General features: G+C 38.7%; 1 protein-coding gene across 7 annotated transcripts in view; it reads left to right on the plus strand.

Annotated features, from left to right (window-relative positions):
- The window catches only part of SPAG9 (sperm associated antigen 9), a 156,158-nt gene that overhangs the window by 93,401 nt on the left and 44,435 nt on the right, over window positions 1-18,322 (plus strand). For all 7 annotated transcript variants that reach the window (XM_053568398.1, XM_053568400.1, XM_053568399.1 and 4 more), the window contains 3 exons: window positions 4,300-4,507; window positions 5,856-5,955; window positions 11,490-11,611. In XM_053568398.1, the coding sequence (XP_053424373.1) occupies window positions 4,300-4,507; window positions 5,856-5,955; window positions 11,490-11,611 (430 nt within the window). The remainder of the gene's footprint in view (window positions 1-4,299; window positions 4,508-5,855; window positions 5,956-11,489; window positions 11,612-18,322) is intronic.

Raw genomic sequence — 18,322 nt, forward strand, 5'->3', positions numbered from 1 at the left:
TTGAAATCTTAGAATCCTTGAGTTTAAGTGCTATTTCTGGTTTAGATCCATTTCTCCTCTGGTTATTTTATTTCATGCTCCTAGATGCACAAATGATTTTGGGAGGTGGGCTTTGCCAAACTGTATATATAGTGATCACTGTGATTACTAAGTAACACATTTTTTAAAGTGGGAGGTGGGGGAAGGGAATGATAAAGAGGAAGAGGGCAGTGCCTGTGGCTCAAAGGAGTGGGGCGCTGGCCCCATATGCTGGAGGTGGCGGGTTCAAACCCAACCCCTGCAAAAAACCGCAAAAAGAAAAAAAAAGAGGAAGAATAAATAATTTCTGTACTTCTAAGAGGAAAATGATAAGTCTGAGGTAGCTCTCAAATTACTTATTTTTCAGTTGGTTCAAAGGCGTATTTTCTCAATTAGATGAACTTGATATTTTCTGGGGCTTACTGAATCCAGTCTTTATTTTATTTTATTTATTTATTATTTTTTATTAAATCATAGCTGTGTACATTAATATGATCATGGGGCACCATACACTTGGTTCATAGACCGTTTGACACATTTTCATCACACTAGTTAACATAGCCTTCCTGGCATTTTCTTAGTTATTTTGCTAAGACATTTACATTCCACATTTACTAAGTTTCACATATACTCTTGTACGATGCACCGCAGGTGTAATCCTATCAATCCCCCTCCCTCTACCCACCTCCCTCATTTTATTTTTTTGACACAGTGGCTCAAGCTGTTGCCCTGGGTAGAGTGTGGTGGCATCACAGCTCATAGCAACCTCCAATTCCTGGGCTCAAGCGATTCTCCTGCCTCCGCCTCCCAAGTAGCTGGGACTATAGGTGCCTGCCACAACGCCCGGCTATTTTTTGGTTGCAGCCATCATTGTTGTTTGGCAGGCCCGGCTGGATTCGAACTTGCCAGCTCAGGTGTATGTGGCTGACGCCTTAGCCGCTTGAGCCACAGGCACCGAGCCTATTTTTTTTTTTGGCTGAGGGGACAGAGTCTTACTATGTCACCCTCGGTAGAGTGCCATAACACCACTCACAGCAACTTCAAACTGTTTGGCTTAAGCGATTCTCTTGCCTCAGCCTCCCAAGTAGCTGGGACTACAGGTTCCCGCCACAACACCCGGCTATTTTTTGGTTATAGTTGTCATTACTATTTGGCAGGCCCGAGCTGGGTTCGAAACCCCAGCTCCTGAATATGTGGCTGGTGCCCTAGCCGCTGAGCTATAGGCGCTGAGCCTGAATCCACAATCTTGATGAGTTTAAGTGCTTTCATCAGCACTGTCAGGGAGATAGACTAATTAATTAATTGATTGATTAACTTAATTACAAGACAGGGTTTCACTCTGTTGCCCAGCCTGGAATGTAGTATCCTAATCATATCTCACTGTAACCTTGAATTCTAGGCCCAAGCAATCTACCACCCTCAGCCTCCTGAGTAGCTGGAACTTACAGGCATGTGCCACCATGCCCATCTTATTTTTTAATTTTTTGTAGAGACAAAATCTTGTTCTATTGCCAGGCTGGACTCAGACTCTTGGCCTTAAGCAATCTCCTCCAGCCTTGGCCTCCAAAAGTGCTGGAAATGCTGGTGTGAGCCACCATGTCCAGCCTAGTTTGTATTTTTAAACGTGTATTAAATTTCAAACTTTTAAAGAATGGGAATTTATGTTTATGACAACATAAATATGAATTAGAAAGGCTATTAAATTAATCACAATAATGCCTCTTTTATTTTTTTAAAAGTATATATCAAAGCAAAGACAGAGAGTGGTGCTCAGAGGGACTTGGAGCTATCCTCACTATAGGCCTCTTTGGTTCTGAAAATTCTTTTGTCGGTTTTTCTGACTCAACTCCAAAGAAGTTAATTTGCTGGACCTAGTAGACTTTCGTTAGTTACTTCTGAGTTAGGTGCAGTTGCCAGCTCAAGAAAATAGTCAGCAATTTTATCTTTTAATTTTAAGGGAGGAAGAGGTGATGAAGAATTAAATTATTTATTTCTTTGGTTTGTCTTCCTTCTCACTGGAAATCAGTCTAGTATGAGATGCGAACAAAAAAATAATTGGCCTTACAGTTCAGATAATTTTATTAGCATATGGCTAGTAGTGTAATTGAAATGAAAGATACAGTTATTTATTTCAATTTTTCTTTTTGTTTAAGAGACAGGGTCTGTCTAGCTCTGTCACCCAGGCTGGAGTATAGTCCTGTGATGATAGCTACTACAACCTCAAGTTCCTCCACTCAGGGGGTCTTCCCGAGTTGCTGGGACTACAGGCAAATGCCACCACACCCAGCTAATATTTTTATTTTTTGTAGAGATAGGTCTCACTATGTGATGCCATTCTTGAACCCCTAGCCTCAAGAAATCGTCATGCCTTATCCTTGTAAAGTGCAAATACTATAGGCATGGACCACTGTGCTCAACCTATTGGTTATCTTAAACTCAAGCCAGTAATGAATGGATAGCTCCCAATTAATAAATAGTGCAAAATAGTTTTTTTCTCAAAGCTTTCTCTCAAAATGAAAGACAATTTTATCTAGCTATACTAATTCAAATTTTGTTTACAATTTATTTACATTTTGTCTTATAAAATTAGTATATGCCAGGTGGCGCCTGGGGCTCCGTGAGTAGGGCACCGGCCCCATATACTGAGCGTGGCAAGTTCAAACCCGGCCCCGGCTGAACTGCAACAAAAAAATAGCCGGGCATTGTGGCTACTTAGGGGGCCGAGGCAAAAGAATCACCTAAGCCCAGGAAGTAGAGCTTGCTGTGAGCTGTGTGACTCCACGGCATCTATCAAGGGTGACAAAGTGAGACTCTGTCTCTTTAAAAAAAAAAAAAAAAAGGTAGTATATGCTGATTGTTAAAAAATTTTGAAAGAATAAAAAAGTATTATGAGCAGGAAAAAAATTGATCTACTATCTATAGTTGCTTTATGTGCTTTTTAAAAAACTTTGAAACCATACTTCATACAACATTTTATATTCTATTTATATGTATTCTGATATGTATATATAATCGATTATAGTGTATAAAACTGTTTTAATCTCCTGTGAAAAATATGAATATTTTCCATCTCAGTAAATATCTTCTACAACACAGTTTTTAATTCCTGCATAGTATTCTGTGTACTATAATTTACTTATTCTCTTATTTGGGGACATTCAAGTTTTTATTTATTTTTAATTACTTATTTATTTTTTGTGGTAAAGACTGCTTAACATGAGATCTACTTTTTTTTTTTGGAGACAGAACCTCAACTTGCTGGGACTAGAGTGCAATGGCCTCTTAGCTCACAGAAACTTCAAACTCCTGGGCTCAAGTAATCCTCCTGCCTCAGCCTCCCAAGTAGCTGGGACTATAGGTGCCTGCCAGCATGCCCAACTAAGTTTTTCTGTTTTGGGTAGAGATGGGGTCTTGCTGTTGCTCAGATTGGTTTCAAACTCCTAAACTCAAGCAATCCTCCTGCCTCAGCCTCCCAAAGTGCTAGGATTACAGGAGTGAACCACTATTCCCAGTCAAGTTCTCTTTTCATAAGACGTAGGTCCGAAAGAACCTCATTCTTGGTTGCCATTGGACAATCAGTTTTGATTATTTTGGAGACTCTGTCTCTAAAAATAAAAATAATAATTATTATTATTTTGGAGCTACAGACCCTTTTGCAAATCTGATAAAAAACTGTAGATTCTTTTCCTAGGAAAATATACTTAGGCAAAAATTTTTGCAATTTTGTAATTTTGGTCTTTTGGAAGCTTATCTGTAGACCCTAGAATGGTAATCAAATTTTAAGAGTATATATATCATATGGGTTGCTTGTTAAAATGCAGACTACTAATCTTATGGCCCAAGGTTTCCTACCTTAAGTCTGCAGTTGAATTTAAAATACCTCTGCTCCCACCAATGTAAGGGTATATGGCACACCTCATGGGTACAGGACATAACTACAACAGGGACTTTACCTAACAAATGCAAACATTGTAACCTGATTCTTTTTACCAATGAGTCTGAAATTAAAAAAAAAAATAAATTTATGCATAAAAAATAAAGCCCCAAAGTTGTGTTTCTACAAAGATTTTTTTTCTATTCAGAAAATTCTCATATATGCCTGGATAAATACGACTTACTTTCCCAAAAGTCTATCTAGAGAGATTATCTGTTATTGATAATTCTTTATTGCCTTTTTTAAAAAACAGAACTATTTCTGGGCAAGTTTATTTCTTAAACCATTTTAAAAGTGATTTAGAATGAATTAGTTAAAATTTTCTTCTTAATTATTTTTATTTGTAGGATGAACTTTCTGATGTTAGCCAAGGTGGATCTAAAGCTACTACTCCAGCATCAACAGCTAATTCAGATGTGGCAACTATTCCCACTGATACTCCCTTAAGAGAAGACAATGAAGGATTTGTGAAGGTTACAGATACGCCAACTAAGTCAGAGATAAGCAAGCACATTGAAGTACAGGTAGCCCAAGAAACTAGAAATGTATCTACAGGTAAGTTACCCTAGTTCTTTACCTGGTAGCAAAGTATTTAGTAAACCCAGATGATATGGATATGAGACAATAAATCTTTGGGTTATTGCCTGCTTTATGTTTATAAAATAGTTAGATTCAGTCAGCCTTCCATACCCATGGGTTCTGCTTCCTGGATTCAACCAATCACATGTTGAAAATAAAAAAGGGCAGCACCTGTGGCTTAAAAATAGCTGGGCGTTGTGGCGGGTGCCTGTAGTCCCTGTACAAGCCTGTACTTGGGAGACTGAGGCAAGAATCACCTAAGCCCAAGAGGTGGAGGTTGCTGTGAGGGCTCCACAGCCCTCTACCAAGGGCGACAAAGTGAGACTGTCTCTTAAAAAAAAAAAAAAAAAAAAAGGAAAGAAAGTAAAGGAAAGAACTCAAAAAAATAAAATGGTTGCATCAACGTTGAACATGTACATATTTGGGAAGGATCCTATTTCCTAAACATTACAGTATAACAATCCCGTAGCATTTACATTATATTAGATTTAAAGTAATCTAGAAATAATTTAAAGTGTTTAAAAGTGTGTGTAGGTTGCATGCAAATACCACACCATTTTATATAAGGGAGTTTCTTTGATAAAGTGAGGAATCCTGAAACCAGCCCCCACAGGTTACAAAGCATGTGTTCAATTGTAAATAAGCTTAGAAGAGGTAATGATTAAATAAATCAAGCCTTGGAGACTAAAATGTTAGGGGCTAGGAGGTCAGAGAGCCTAAAAGGCAGGAGGAACATTATTTTCTGTCCCCTACCTTACTTGATTGTCTTTGTCGTTAGTTTTTTTTGTCCCCCACTCTTTAAATAGGAATGAAAGCAGAGTCTTAAATAGACTCATTGTATATCCCAAAAACATCAATAAAAACTTTCCATGGTTGCTTATTAATTTCTGATACTGTTAACTGAATATATGACATACTATCTAATGCCTTGTTTCCTAGAACCCACTCTATCCCCATTTTTTTACGTTCAAATACTATCTCTATAACTGTAAAAGCAGCACTCTGGGAGGCCAAGGTGGGTGGATTGCCTGAGCTCATGGGTTTGAGACGACCCCGAGCAAGAGTGAGACCTTGTCTCTAAAAGATAGCAGAGCATTGTGGCCGGTGCCTGTAGTCCCAGCTACTCACAAGGCTGAGGCAAGAGAATCACTTGAACCCAAGAGTCTGAGGTTGCTGTGACCTATGATGCTGCGGCACTCTACCGAGGGTAACAAAGTAGAGTCTCTGTCTCAAAAAACAAAAAAAAAATTGTAGAAACAACAAGATTTTCATGTTAGGGGCACTATGTAATATACTTATTTATTTCATCATGTCCTTTCCTTAGGCAATGCTGAAAATGAAGAGAAGTCAGAAGTTCAAGCAATCATTGAATCCACTCCTGAGCTGGATATGGACAAAGATCTCAGTGGATATAAAGGTTCAAGGTACTCTAAATGTCAGATTAAGACATCTTATTTTCCTCTTCTCTACTCTCAGGAACACTGTTCTCTGGTCTCTGACTGGACTAAACAAATTCAGATGTTCTGTTGAAGAAATGTTTGTATTTCAATTTCTATTCTTGAAGCTGAACCGTACTTCGTTTAAGTTTTTTATAAAATGGTACCTTTGTTGCATCATGAATCAGTAGCATAAGTTGGAAGGATGTGTCTTAGTCAGTTCTAGGCTGCTATCAAAATACCTGAGACTGGGTAATTTATAAAGAACAGAGATTTATTGTTTCAAATTCAAAATCAAAGCACTGGCAGGTTCCATTGTCTGGTGAGGGCTGCTCTTTGTTTTCAAGCTGGTATCTTGTTGCTACTACCTGCAGAGACAAGCAAGTCTGTGTCTTCATGTGGCAGGAAGGCAGGCAAGCCCTATACTCTGGGGAAAGCCTCTTTGGAAGGGGCCCAGTCCCTTTGACAAGGGAAGAGTCTTTATGGCCTGGTCACCTTTTACAGGCCCCACCTCTTGGCAATACCCAAATTTTAGAGGTGACACATTCAAACTATAGCAGAGAAGGGAAAAAGATAACCAAGAGATATGCCATACTTTCTGTAAGGAAAACAGTTTCTTGAGGAAACAGGCAGGAGTGAAGGAATAGCAATTTTAACAAACTTGGATCCTTCTCCCAGATCAGGAAGAAAATAATATACTTCTCCCTTAAGAACTGTAATGATCTCAGTATTGGAAAAAGTTAGCTTCATTTAAATATCATTTTACGTGGAAAGCCGTTTAATGTAGGACAAAAATGTTTAGATATCATGTTAATCAAGGCTATCTGAAAAATACTGATGCACAAGATTATCAGCAGCTACTGACATTCTTTGACTTTCTTCCATAAATTTTATTTTTTAATTAATTAATAATGACCGTAAGAATACGTGGCTTTTTTTGATGTCTGCTAAGGATTGTGCAGTATGCTGTAATGGTTATGTATGGACCATAGGGTAAGAAAGACTGTGTGGGTTCAAATCCTGCCTCAGATTTGAATGAGCCTCAAACTCTTGGGCTTAAGCGATTCTCTTGCCTCAGCCTCCCAAGTAGCTGGGACTACAGGCACCCACCATAATACCCAGCTACTTTTGTTGTTGTTGTTGCAGTTGTCATTGTTGTTTAGCAAGCCAGGGCCGCATTCGAACCCGTCAGCCTTGGTGTATGTGGCCAGCGCCCTACCCACTGAGCTACAGGTGCCACCCTATTTATTTATTTTTTGAGAGGGAGTCTCACTATGTTACTCTTTGTAGAGTGCAATGCCATCACAGCTCACAGCAACTTCAAACTCTTGGGCTTAAGCAATTCTCTTGCCTCAACCTCCCAAGTAGCTGGGACTACAGGCGCCTGCCACAACGCCCAGCTATATTTAGAGATGAGGTCTTGCTCTTACTCAGGCTGGTCTGGAGCGTGTTAGCTCAGGTCAATCCACTCGCCTTAGTTTCCCAGAGGTTCTTGCTCTTACTCTTGCTCTTCCTTAGAGTAGTTTTGAGCTCCTGGCCTCAAGAAGTCCTCCTGCCTCAGCCCCTAAAGTGCTAGGAATACACTCATGAGCCAATGCACCCAGACCCTTTATTATTTATTTAAAAGTTAAAACAATGCAGAATGCAAAAAGTGAAAATTTGCTTCTTATTTACCCTTTTCTAAGCCTGGGAAATAGAGTTACTTGTTAACAGTTTGCATACTTCTGTCATTCTGAACTTCTTTCAAAGTTTAAATTGTATTCTTGTTAGACAAATGCATGCCTGCAGTTTTCAGTGAGATGGTAATACAAAATACCAAGGGTAGTAGTCCCTTGCCTCTACTGACTTCTCATTCCCATTCCTCGGAGGTAATCTCTTACTTCTTAGCTTTGTCTTACCACTGTTTTGTCTTTAGGTATCTAAATAATATGCTTGTGCTGCTCTTCTTTTATCCCACACTTTCTCAGCTGGGGTTCTGTGAGAAAACTAAGTCCTAATGCCCTAAGGCATGCCTTATATATAATATATACAATATATAATACATAGCTATATTCCTGTGCGTGTAGGTCTGTACCTGCCTTGGGAGAAGTGAGAAAATAGTCACTCAAATCATTTTCTATGTACTGTAAATCAAATGAGGAACCCTGGTTGACAAAGGCTGAGACCTTTAGCTCAGTAACTGTAACTACTATCAGTTTTTCATCCTACCAATGTCATTATATCTTAATTTTGTTAAATTAATATTGTCTATACCATGTGACTGTGCAAATATTAACCACAGCTTAACCACAGAATAGGCTATATTTCCTTTTACAATTTTGTGTTCTCTTGGAATTATTAAACATCCTCAGTATGACTGAACATAAAATCTGTCTGTTTCCTATGGCTTTCTCTACTGTGGCCTTCTGTTCCCATTCTCCAGTCTTGACTGTTGTCATCTTTACTCTGGTTCTGGAATATTCCCTCACTATCGTCCCAAGAATTCTTTTCACTTCTCTCCTCTGTTGAATTTACCTTCTGTTTCCTGGATCCCACATCTCCCTCCTTGATTTATGCCTTTGCTTTGACAGAGCACATCTTTACTAGCTTCTGGAGCAAAAGGTGCATAAGAAGTAAATTTTTTGAGAACTGTGAACTTGAATGTGACAAATGTCATTTGAAGACATGTGTCATAGTTTGGCTAGATACAGAATTATAGGTTTGAAAAACTTTTCAGAATTGTGAAGACATTGTTTAATTTGTCCTGGTGTGTTCAGGCTGGTGCCATTTGCTTCTTGTTTGTTTATATACATGTATACCCTTTGGAAACCTTTAAGATCTTCACTTTCTACTCCCCTATTTTTTCTATTTTAAAAATTCATGATGCTTTTCTTAAAAAAAGAAAAAGAAAAAAGAATTCAGACTATAATTCCCTAAAAAAAAAAAAGAAAAAAATTCATGATGCTGTACTTGGTGTAGGAGTCGTCTTTTATACCTTCTTATAGGAAGTAAGTCATCTGAAAATTAGTCTTTCCCAGTTCTAAGCAATTCTCTTTCTCCCTATTTTAGTTTGTTCCACTGTCATTCTGGAATACCTTGGACTGATCCTCATAATTTTTCCTCCTCTTTTCCATCTCTTTTATTTTTGTTTTAATTTCTGGCAGATTTCCTTACATCTAAGTTTTTTCTTTTTCTTGATTGGCTACTTTTATATCATCCTGCTGTTCTTTTATGGATACAACATTTATTCCTGAAAAAATTAAGGTTTATGTCTGTTGTTTGTTGCTGCCGCTGCTGCTGCTGCATGGATTCCTTTTGTTCTTAGTGCCTCTGTCATGTTTTCTTTTGTTTTGGGCTCTTTACAATAGCGTCTTGATGCTTTGTGTCTGTTTTCCTCATACTTACGTAAGTAATGCTGACTTAAATAAGGCTGCTTCTCCAGTTTCCTGCCTATAACATTTAAACACGGCTTCCCTCACTCAAGGATCTGTGCTGAGAGAAGGGTGGTCTCCCTCTCCTGGAGGATTGGATCTAGGGTCCCTCTCCAGCAGTCTTTATCCCACCCTCTGCTTCAAGTTCCCGTGGCGTGCTGTCAGTTGGTAATCTCTTCAAGTCTTAGGCCTTGCAGGGATCTGGCAGCATTATGACCTCTTTGCTAATGCCTGATGGCTTCGGTTTCAGCTTTCTCTGGATGGTTATATCAGTTTCTACATCTGTTTTCCATGTTATAGAATTTTATTCACATTTCATCTGTAATTTCTTTTCTTTTCTTTTCTTTTCTTTTTTCTTTTTTGAGACAGAGTCTCACTATGTCACCCTCGGTAGAGTACCATGGCATCACAGCTCACAGCAATTACAAACTCTTGGGCTTAAGTGATTCTATTGCCCCAGCCTCCCAAGTAGCTGAGACTATAGGGGCCTGCCACAACCCCAGCTATTTTTTTTGTTGCAGTTGTCATTATTGTTTAGTTGGCCCAGGCTGGGTTCAAACCCACCAGCCTTGGTGCATGTGGCTGGCACCATAACCACTGTGCTAAGGGTGCCGAACCTGCTGTAATTTCTTTTTATTATTCTTCCCTTTTAAATTTCTTAGCTTCTGAATTATGAGGTGATAAATGGCTATGTTTTAGTCTGCAGTATTTAACTGGAAATCTTGCACAGTTTTTCTGTTACTATAGCATTGAGGCATATACATACACATTTCCCAATTCCCTACCATGCTGTTTTTTTTTTTTAACTTTTGTATAATGAGTTTCTTTATTTTAATGTTTTAAACCATAAAGTGAAAAATTTTAACTTCATATCTGTAACTTATTTCATCTGGCTATCATTAGTGATCATTTAGGTCATTTCAGTTTTTTGCTACTGTTAAAATGCTACTCAGACCATCTTTTACATATGTAATTGCCTTCTTGTGACAGCATTTTTTTTTTTTTGAGACAGAGTCTCACTATGTTGCCCTCAGTAGAGTGCTGTGGTGTCACAGCTCACAGCAACTTCAAACTGTTGGGCTTAAACGATTCTCTTTCCTCAGCCTCCCATGTAGCTGGGACTACAGGCACCCGCCACAACACCCAGCTATTTTTTTGTTATAGTTACATTGTTGTTTAGCAGGCGTGAGCCGAGTTTGAGAGTTTGAATCCGCTAGCCCCGGTATATGTGACCAGCACCCTGATCACTGAGCTGTGGGCACTGAGCCTTGTGACAGAATTTTTGGAGGACTTTTTTGCAGGCATAAAATTCTTGGGTACATAGGTATTTGCATTTTAAATCTTAATAGGTATTGTCGAATTATTCTTTAAGGAAAAATTTAAAAGCCGTGCTAAATTCTGTCAGACAACATATAACATGGTAGTTAAGATGAAAGGTTCTGAAACCAGATAGATGGCCTGAGTTTGAATCCTGCCTTTTTCACTCATTTGCTGAGTGATCTTGGCAAACAACTTTCCTAACCTCTTAGTTTCCTCATCTGTAAAATTAGGGTATTAGCAATACCTTCTTTGTAGAATAGTTGTGAGATTAAATAAGTAACCTATGGAAAACACTTAGACTAGCCCCTAGTACAGTGCAAAGGAGCCACTCTTGTTCTGTTTGCTGGGATCTCATAACAAAAACATGCTATAATTTCTTCACCAGTTATCTCTGTGGAGTTTATTGGGAGTTTCTTAAGAAATCTTTGAGAAATCTTTTGAAGTTATATTTTGTAGTAAGTATAAATTGCAGTAGAACCTCTGTAGTAGACCACCTCCCTACATTGACTGCCTCCTTAAGTTGACCTTATTTTTGTAGACTGGACATGTACCATATGTATTACTAGTAGAGTAGGCCTAGTTCCTTATGTTGACCACTTTGGTATGTTGACCAGTTTGTTTTAAGGGCCTTTGGTGGTCAACTTAGAAAGGTTCTACTATATATAGGTAGGACATTTCTGTAATTTCCTAATTTCCTATTTCTGTAATTACAGCTTAGCCCACGGATTCTTTTTATACTGTCAAAAAGTCTTCGTAATTTGTTGATTTGGTTTTGTTGTTTTTGTTGCATAGCACTCCCACCAAAGGCATAGAGAACAAAGCTTTTGATCGCAATACAGAATCTCTCTTTGAAGAATTGTCGTCAGCAGGCTCAGGCCTAATTGGAGATGTGGATGAAGGAGCAGATTTACTAGGTATGACAGTTCATCTCTAGAGGTTTCATACTATTGTTTTAAAAACAGATTTAAAAAATTATTTAACTGAAAATTTCTTAAGATGTCCTCAGCTGCTCAGTGTTGAGTCCTCAGGGTTATTGCCCTGTTAGGTAATTACGGAATGTACTTTTTTGAGATCATGAAAGCTTTAAATGGAAGCACCTTCATATGTGGATATTCCTAAAGTTGAATTGCATTATGTTTGAATTGATTTAACACAATTTATTGAACTTCTGCTGTAGTCCATGATGGATATTATACATAGGAACACAGTGATACATTTGCATGTGTGTACATGTATATTGATGGATAGTTAGTTCCTGGCTTAAATGAATTTCATTAAATTCTGTTGACCTTAATTAAAAAATTATAATGCTTACTTTCTGAGCTTTCAAACAGCAGTATGTTTTAGCTCTATGAGAAATGTAATCATTTTTAAGTTTGTGTTGTTGACGAACACGTTTTGAAAAGAATATGGCTTTTGGCTCTTTCACTGTTTGGTTGTTGACCTTTGCCAAATAGCTTAACCTTATGGGGCCTTAGTTTCTTTGTGTGTAAAATAAAGGACTTGTACTTTGGTTCGGGGGTCTGACAAACTGTGGCTCATGGGCCAAATCCAACTGACCTTGTAAATAAGTTTTTATTGGAACAGAGCCACCCTTGTTTGTTTGCTTATTGTCTGTAGCTGCTTCTGCTCAACAACAGCAGAGTTGAATAGTTTTGGCAATTTTTACGGCCCCTGAAGTCTAAAATATTTGCCATCTGGCCCTTTACCAGAAATAATTGCCAATACCCGCTCTAGATGATTTCTAAAGTTCCTTTCAATGATAATTACATGATTCTGACTCATGTGAATTAGCTTTAGTGTATCTTTCTTCTTCTTCTTCTTCTTTTTTTGCAGTTTTTAGCCAGGGCTGGGTTTGAACCCTCCACCTCTGGCATATGGGGCCAGCGCCCTACTCCTTTGAGCCACAGGCACCACCCTATAGTATATCTTTCTTAAAACAAGATCTTATAGAATTTGAAAACTATATAGAATTTTAAGTTTATGCCTTTGGAATGGATACTGGGCTACAAAAAAATTATGCACCTATTGGTGTCATTATAGTACAGCCTACCTCCACTGTCATCAAAAGGTACTGTTTGTCATTTCTTATTAATATAGAGTGGAGTGTCATTGCTTGCATTAAATTGTGTTAAATTTATTTATTTAGAGCCAGCGTCTCACTCTGTCACCCTGGGTAGAGTGCTGTCGCATCATAGCTCACAGCAACCTCAAAACTTTTTTTTTTTTTTTTTTTTGAGACAGAGTCTCACCTTAGGTAGAGTGCTATGGCATCACAGCTCACAGCAACCTCAAACTCTTGGGCTCAAGTGATTCTCTTGCATCAGCCTCCCAAGTAGCTAGGACTTCAGGCATCCACCACAATGCCCAGCTTTTGTTTTGTTTTGTTTTGTTTTGTTTTTTGAGACAGAGTCTCAAGGTGTCAACCTGGGTAGAGCGCCGTAGCATCACAGCTCACAGCAACCTCAAACTCCCGGGCTTAAGCAATTCTCTTGCCTCAGCCTCCCAAGTAGCTGGGACTACAGGCGCCCAACACAACACTCACCTATTTCTTTTATTGCAGTTGTCATTGTTTTTTAGCTGGCCCAGGCTGGGTTTGAACCCACCACCCTGGGTATATGTGGCCAGTGCCCTGCTGACTGAGCTGGGACGCCACCCTGGCTATTTTGTTGTTGTTGTTGTTGTTGGAGTTGTCTTTTTTTTTTTTTTTTAGCAGGCCCAGGCCAGGTTTGAACCCACTAGCCCCCATGCATGTGGCTGGCATCCCAACCACTGAGCTATGGGCGCTGAGCCCAACCTCAAACTCTTGGGCTCAAGTGATCCCCTTGCCTCAGCCTCCCAAGTAGCTGGGACTATAAGCGCCTGCCACAACACACTGTTATTTTTTTTAGAGATGGAGTCTTACTCTTACTCCACCTACCTCAGCCTCCCTGAGTACTAGGATTATAGGTGTGAGCTACCTCATCCGGCCTGAAATCCCTTGTCTAAAAAAAATGAATTAGCTGGGCATAAGCACCAATAGTTGGAGCTGCTCCAAAGGCAGGAGGATCCCCTGAGCCCAGAAGTTCAAGGTTACAATGAGCTATGATCACACCACTGCACTCCACTCTGTGTGACAGAGTAAGACCCTGTCACGTTAGGGAAAAAAATTATGGCCTCTTAAATCAAGTATTTTCTGAAAATGAAGCCTGATAGATTAAAAGCAAAATTCTCATGCTTTGTTTTTGGTTTCCTTTCCACTTTGGAAATAAGAAACAGATTCTAAACTATTTTTTCTATTTCACATGTTGGTATGTTTATTGCTAGAATATTCCAGATTAGAATATTTTAACACCTTAAGTTTAGTGACTTACATAATATGAATACTTTTGGTCAAAATGATAAATGAAGTTTCCAAGGAACTTATTCCTTCCTTGGCTTCTTTTCCGTGCAATTTAGTGATAGCAATTGAGGTAATACTAAATAGAATGTAGATAAGCTAACAAAATAGTTCCCCAAGATTCCTGAATTGCCCTTGAGTTGATAAATAACCACACAGTTCATTTCTAATTACCGTATTATTATAAAACTTTCTCTTATTGCAAGGATAGAACTTTCTTTTAATCACTTTACACAGATTCACTGCTTAGATTACTTTTTTCTGATTTTAATAACTTAAAAAAGATAATCTCAACATTTGTCCTTTATCTTGATTGGTGTCTCATCCCCTGACTTTCTTATTTTCAATAGAGAAACATTTACTTCAGTCACTCATTCCCTATGGCCACATTCTAGAACTTGGAAGTAATACATTCAGATAGCCTACTCTTGGCTAGGTAGCTCACAGCCTGTAATCCTAGCACTCTGGGAGGCCGAGGCAAGAGAAGCCCTTAAGCTCAGGAGTTCAAGACCAGCTTGAGCAAGAATGAGACCCTTTCTCTACTAAAAATAGAGGCACCTATAGTCCTAGCTACTATGAAAGATGAGGCAGGAGGATCTCTTGAACTCAGGAGTTTGAGGTTGCAGTGAACTAAGTTGACAGCACAGTACTCTAGCCGGGGGCAACAGAGTGAGACTCTGTCTCAAAAAAGAAAAGTAGAAAAGAAAAATCTACTCTTGAGATTTTCTTTCCCTTAATTATTTCATTTATTTTCTAATTTCAGTATCTCTAACTTAAATATATTTAAGGTTTTTTCCATTTAAAAATAAATATTGCCCTCCTCTGACCCCATATCCTCACTGCCTCCCACCTATCTCTCACTGATAAACCTCCCATTTCTAATCAGGTCTGTATGCAACAATATCTTTTGTATGTGAGACAGGGTCTTGCTATATTGGCCAGGCCAGTGTCAAACTCCTGGCCTCAAGTGATCCTCTTGCCTCAGCCTCAGAGTAACTGGGACTGTACGCAATAGTGTGATGATGTATCTGTTATGTGCCAGGTACTATTCTAGATACTTGTGATACATCAGTGAACAAAGCAGACTACTTGAAAATGTTGGAAGTGTGACTTCTTTAACTGGCAGGACTTTGCCAGTCCCATGTGCATCCCTCATCCTACTACAGTCTAGCATTCTCCCCCATACTCACCTTGCTGTGTCAGTGGTTCCTTCTCAGTTATTTCACATGACTTCTCAATAGCATTTGTCTTTGAAACTCTCTTTGCTAGGTTTCTGTGACACTACATTTACCTACATTTTTTTCTTACTCCTGAATCTTCCTTTCAGTCAGCTGAACAGGATCTACACCCGCCATTCCTATCCTAGGCATGCTTCTCTGTTTTGGATATCGTACTTGCTGTCCTTGTTTCTTGGTTTTCACGGGTAACTACTCCCACATTTTTATCTCCACTCCACATCTTTTGCTAGAATCCTTGACTATTATTTCCAAACTGCCTACTAGATACCCCTAAGTTGATTTCTAGGGCCTTGTATTTGACACGCCCAAAGCTCAGTTTATCATCTTTATTGTCCTTCCTGCAAGGCTGCTCTTGCACTGTAATATCTCAGTGAATGAGTAGCCTCCCCAGCCACTCCATTTTCCCTGGTTGACCTCACACTCTTCCCTCACAACCAGTCAGCATGGCATGTTTGTTTCCTCTCTCAACTGTGTGTTTATTTTTCTTGCCTCTACTTAACGTGTATCTATTTTTCTTGCCTCTGTATAAATGATACATCCTCCAGGAATTCTGCTTTGATCCTCTAATTAAAGCTCAGTTTCCCCTCAAAGTATTCCCATGGCACTGCATTTTATTATGTCACCCTTGATACTTGACTGTCAGTTTTTTGTACCTGTCTCCCTGGATAGACAATAAGCTCAATGTGATCATGACAACTATGTCCTTTGCTCACTGCTGCGTCTTTAGCACATAGCAACTAGGTGAAAGGTATTACTAAATAATAATAGTTCTGTTTCACCTCTAAATCTGTGGTTCTTCACTTTTGGTATTTAAAATCCTTTATAAGAGAATTTGTAAGAGAGCAGTGTACCTTTGGAAAAATGCTCGCACAGAAGTAAATAGAGTGGTGCATGCATTCTCAGAGGATTCCCAGATACCTCTGAAGCCTATCTATGCAATTTGCTTGAGAATTGATATTAAAATCCAAATGAGACTTCTACACTTTTCAGAACTCCCAGGCAGGGTTTTTGTTTGTTTGTTTGTTTTTTGAGACAGAGCCTCAAGCTGTCACCCTGGGTAGAGTGCCATGGCATCACAGCTCACAGCAAGCTCCAATTCCTGGGCTCAAGCAATTCTCCTGCCTCCACCTCCCAAGTTACTGGGAACAGTTGCCCGCCACGACGCCTGGCTATTTTTTTGTTTGCAGCCGTCATTGTTTGGCGGGCCCAGGCTGGATTCGAACCCGCCAGCTCAGGTGTATGTGGCTGGCGCCTTAGCTGCTTAAGCCACAGGCGCCAAGCCTGTTTGTTTGTTTTTAGTAGGATACTTTTCCAAATATATTAGTTCTAAGTCTATGATGGGCTTAAGGCTTGGGTAGAAATGAGGCCACTTCAAATCATATTTTTTTGTGGTTTTAATGAGTCTGTTTTTATTGGTACTTTCCAGAACATTTCGGATAATTCTATTGATTGGATTTTTAGAGAACTCTTCAATGAATTTGTAAATTTAATGTAAACTTTAGAAACTGTACTATAGGATATGTTTCTCAGATAGTACATATTTTAGTTTTTTCCTATTTATGATATTTATACTTTATTGTTTTTAGTTGATGGATTCTCTACATCTTTTCAGTTTGTCTTCTCTCATTTTAAGATAAATAAGTTTAGCTCTTGCTTGCTGAAAATAATTTAATTAAGATTCTCATTCATTTCTCTCTTGGGCTGCTTACCTAGGGGAATATTCTGGTGTGTATGTTTTTGAATACTTTAATGTTACTGCTTTTTAAGCTAGGTGTCCTTGGCTGCTGTTCTCATTTAATGCTTTCTCATCGTTTTTTTTCTGCTCAACTATTTTTTTTCCCTACATGTATTTTCAGCTTTTATGCTCATCTAAATGCTTGAGAATTTATTGCAAACATAGTTTTTATGTAAACTATTTTCAGCTAGTCTAAACGCTATTTCTTCTATCTCTATAACTTTATTAAAAAGTCAACATTAATGTATAAAGCAACTGTCTTGCCAAAAATCTTTTTAGAGTTAGAATTGTGAAATCTTTTTAGGTTTTTTTTAAGTTGTGGAGAATATTTAGACTACTCAATAAGATGCTATTTCTGATTTTTTTTTTTTTGAGACAGAATCTCTCTTTGTTGCCCTCAGTAGAGTGCTGTGGCATCACAGCTCACAGCAACCTCCAGCTCTTGGGCTTAGGCGATTCTCTTGCCTCAGCCTCCCGAGTAGCTGGGATTACAGGTGCCCACCACAACACCCGGCTATTTTGTTGTTGTTGTTGTTGTTGCAGTTTGGCTGGGGGCCGGGTTTGAACCCGCCACCCTTGGCATATGGGGCAGGTGCCCTACTCACTAAGCCACAGCCACCTCCCTATTTCTGATTATTAATTCTTCCTGGAAGATGTACCCTGGTCTTTGAGAATATTTGAGAAATTTATAATACAGACAAAAGTCCATATGTGAACACTGAAGTTATAGCATTCTTAGGTTGGTTTTATTTGTTTTAAAATAATTTTTAGATCATTTGGAATATAACCTTTTAAAAAATAAGTGGCATGTTAACACCTTTGCCTCATGTAGTTTTCTTCAGAAACATTTCCTTCCTGTTTACCTGGGTTATGAACATCACTTCTCCCATTGTATATGATTTTCCAACAGTGGCTCACAATTTCTTGGGTTGAGGGAGTGGTGGGGTTTTTTTTCTATTTTGTTTTGGGGGTGATAATTCCCTAGTATGTTATTTCCTTTCTTCAGTTTTTTATGAGAATTAAAGTAGCTTTCTCCTCTCTAGAGACCTTTCCATTAGATCTTGCATTGAATGCTCTCCATCCCTATCCTATAGCACTTATTAAAATATTAGACATGGTTTCATAAAGTAATAACGAAACATTTCATAAGTGGCACTTTGAAGGAAATTTTGTGTTATTGATTTTGTTTCAGTCCAGTTACACTCTTATTTTGTTATGAGAAAGAATTGGTGAAGTGTTTTTTAGGTATATCAGAGAACATCCTTATAAATGA

Source organism: Nycticebus coucang, chromosome 18 (assembly GCF_027406575.1).
Source record: "Nycticebus coucang isolate mNycCou1 chromosome 18, mNycCou1.pri, whole genome shotgun sequence".
Taxonomy (NCBI): Eukaryota; Metazoa; Chordata; class Mammalia; order Primates; family Lorisidae; genus Nycticebus; species Nycticebus coucang.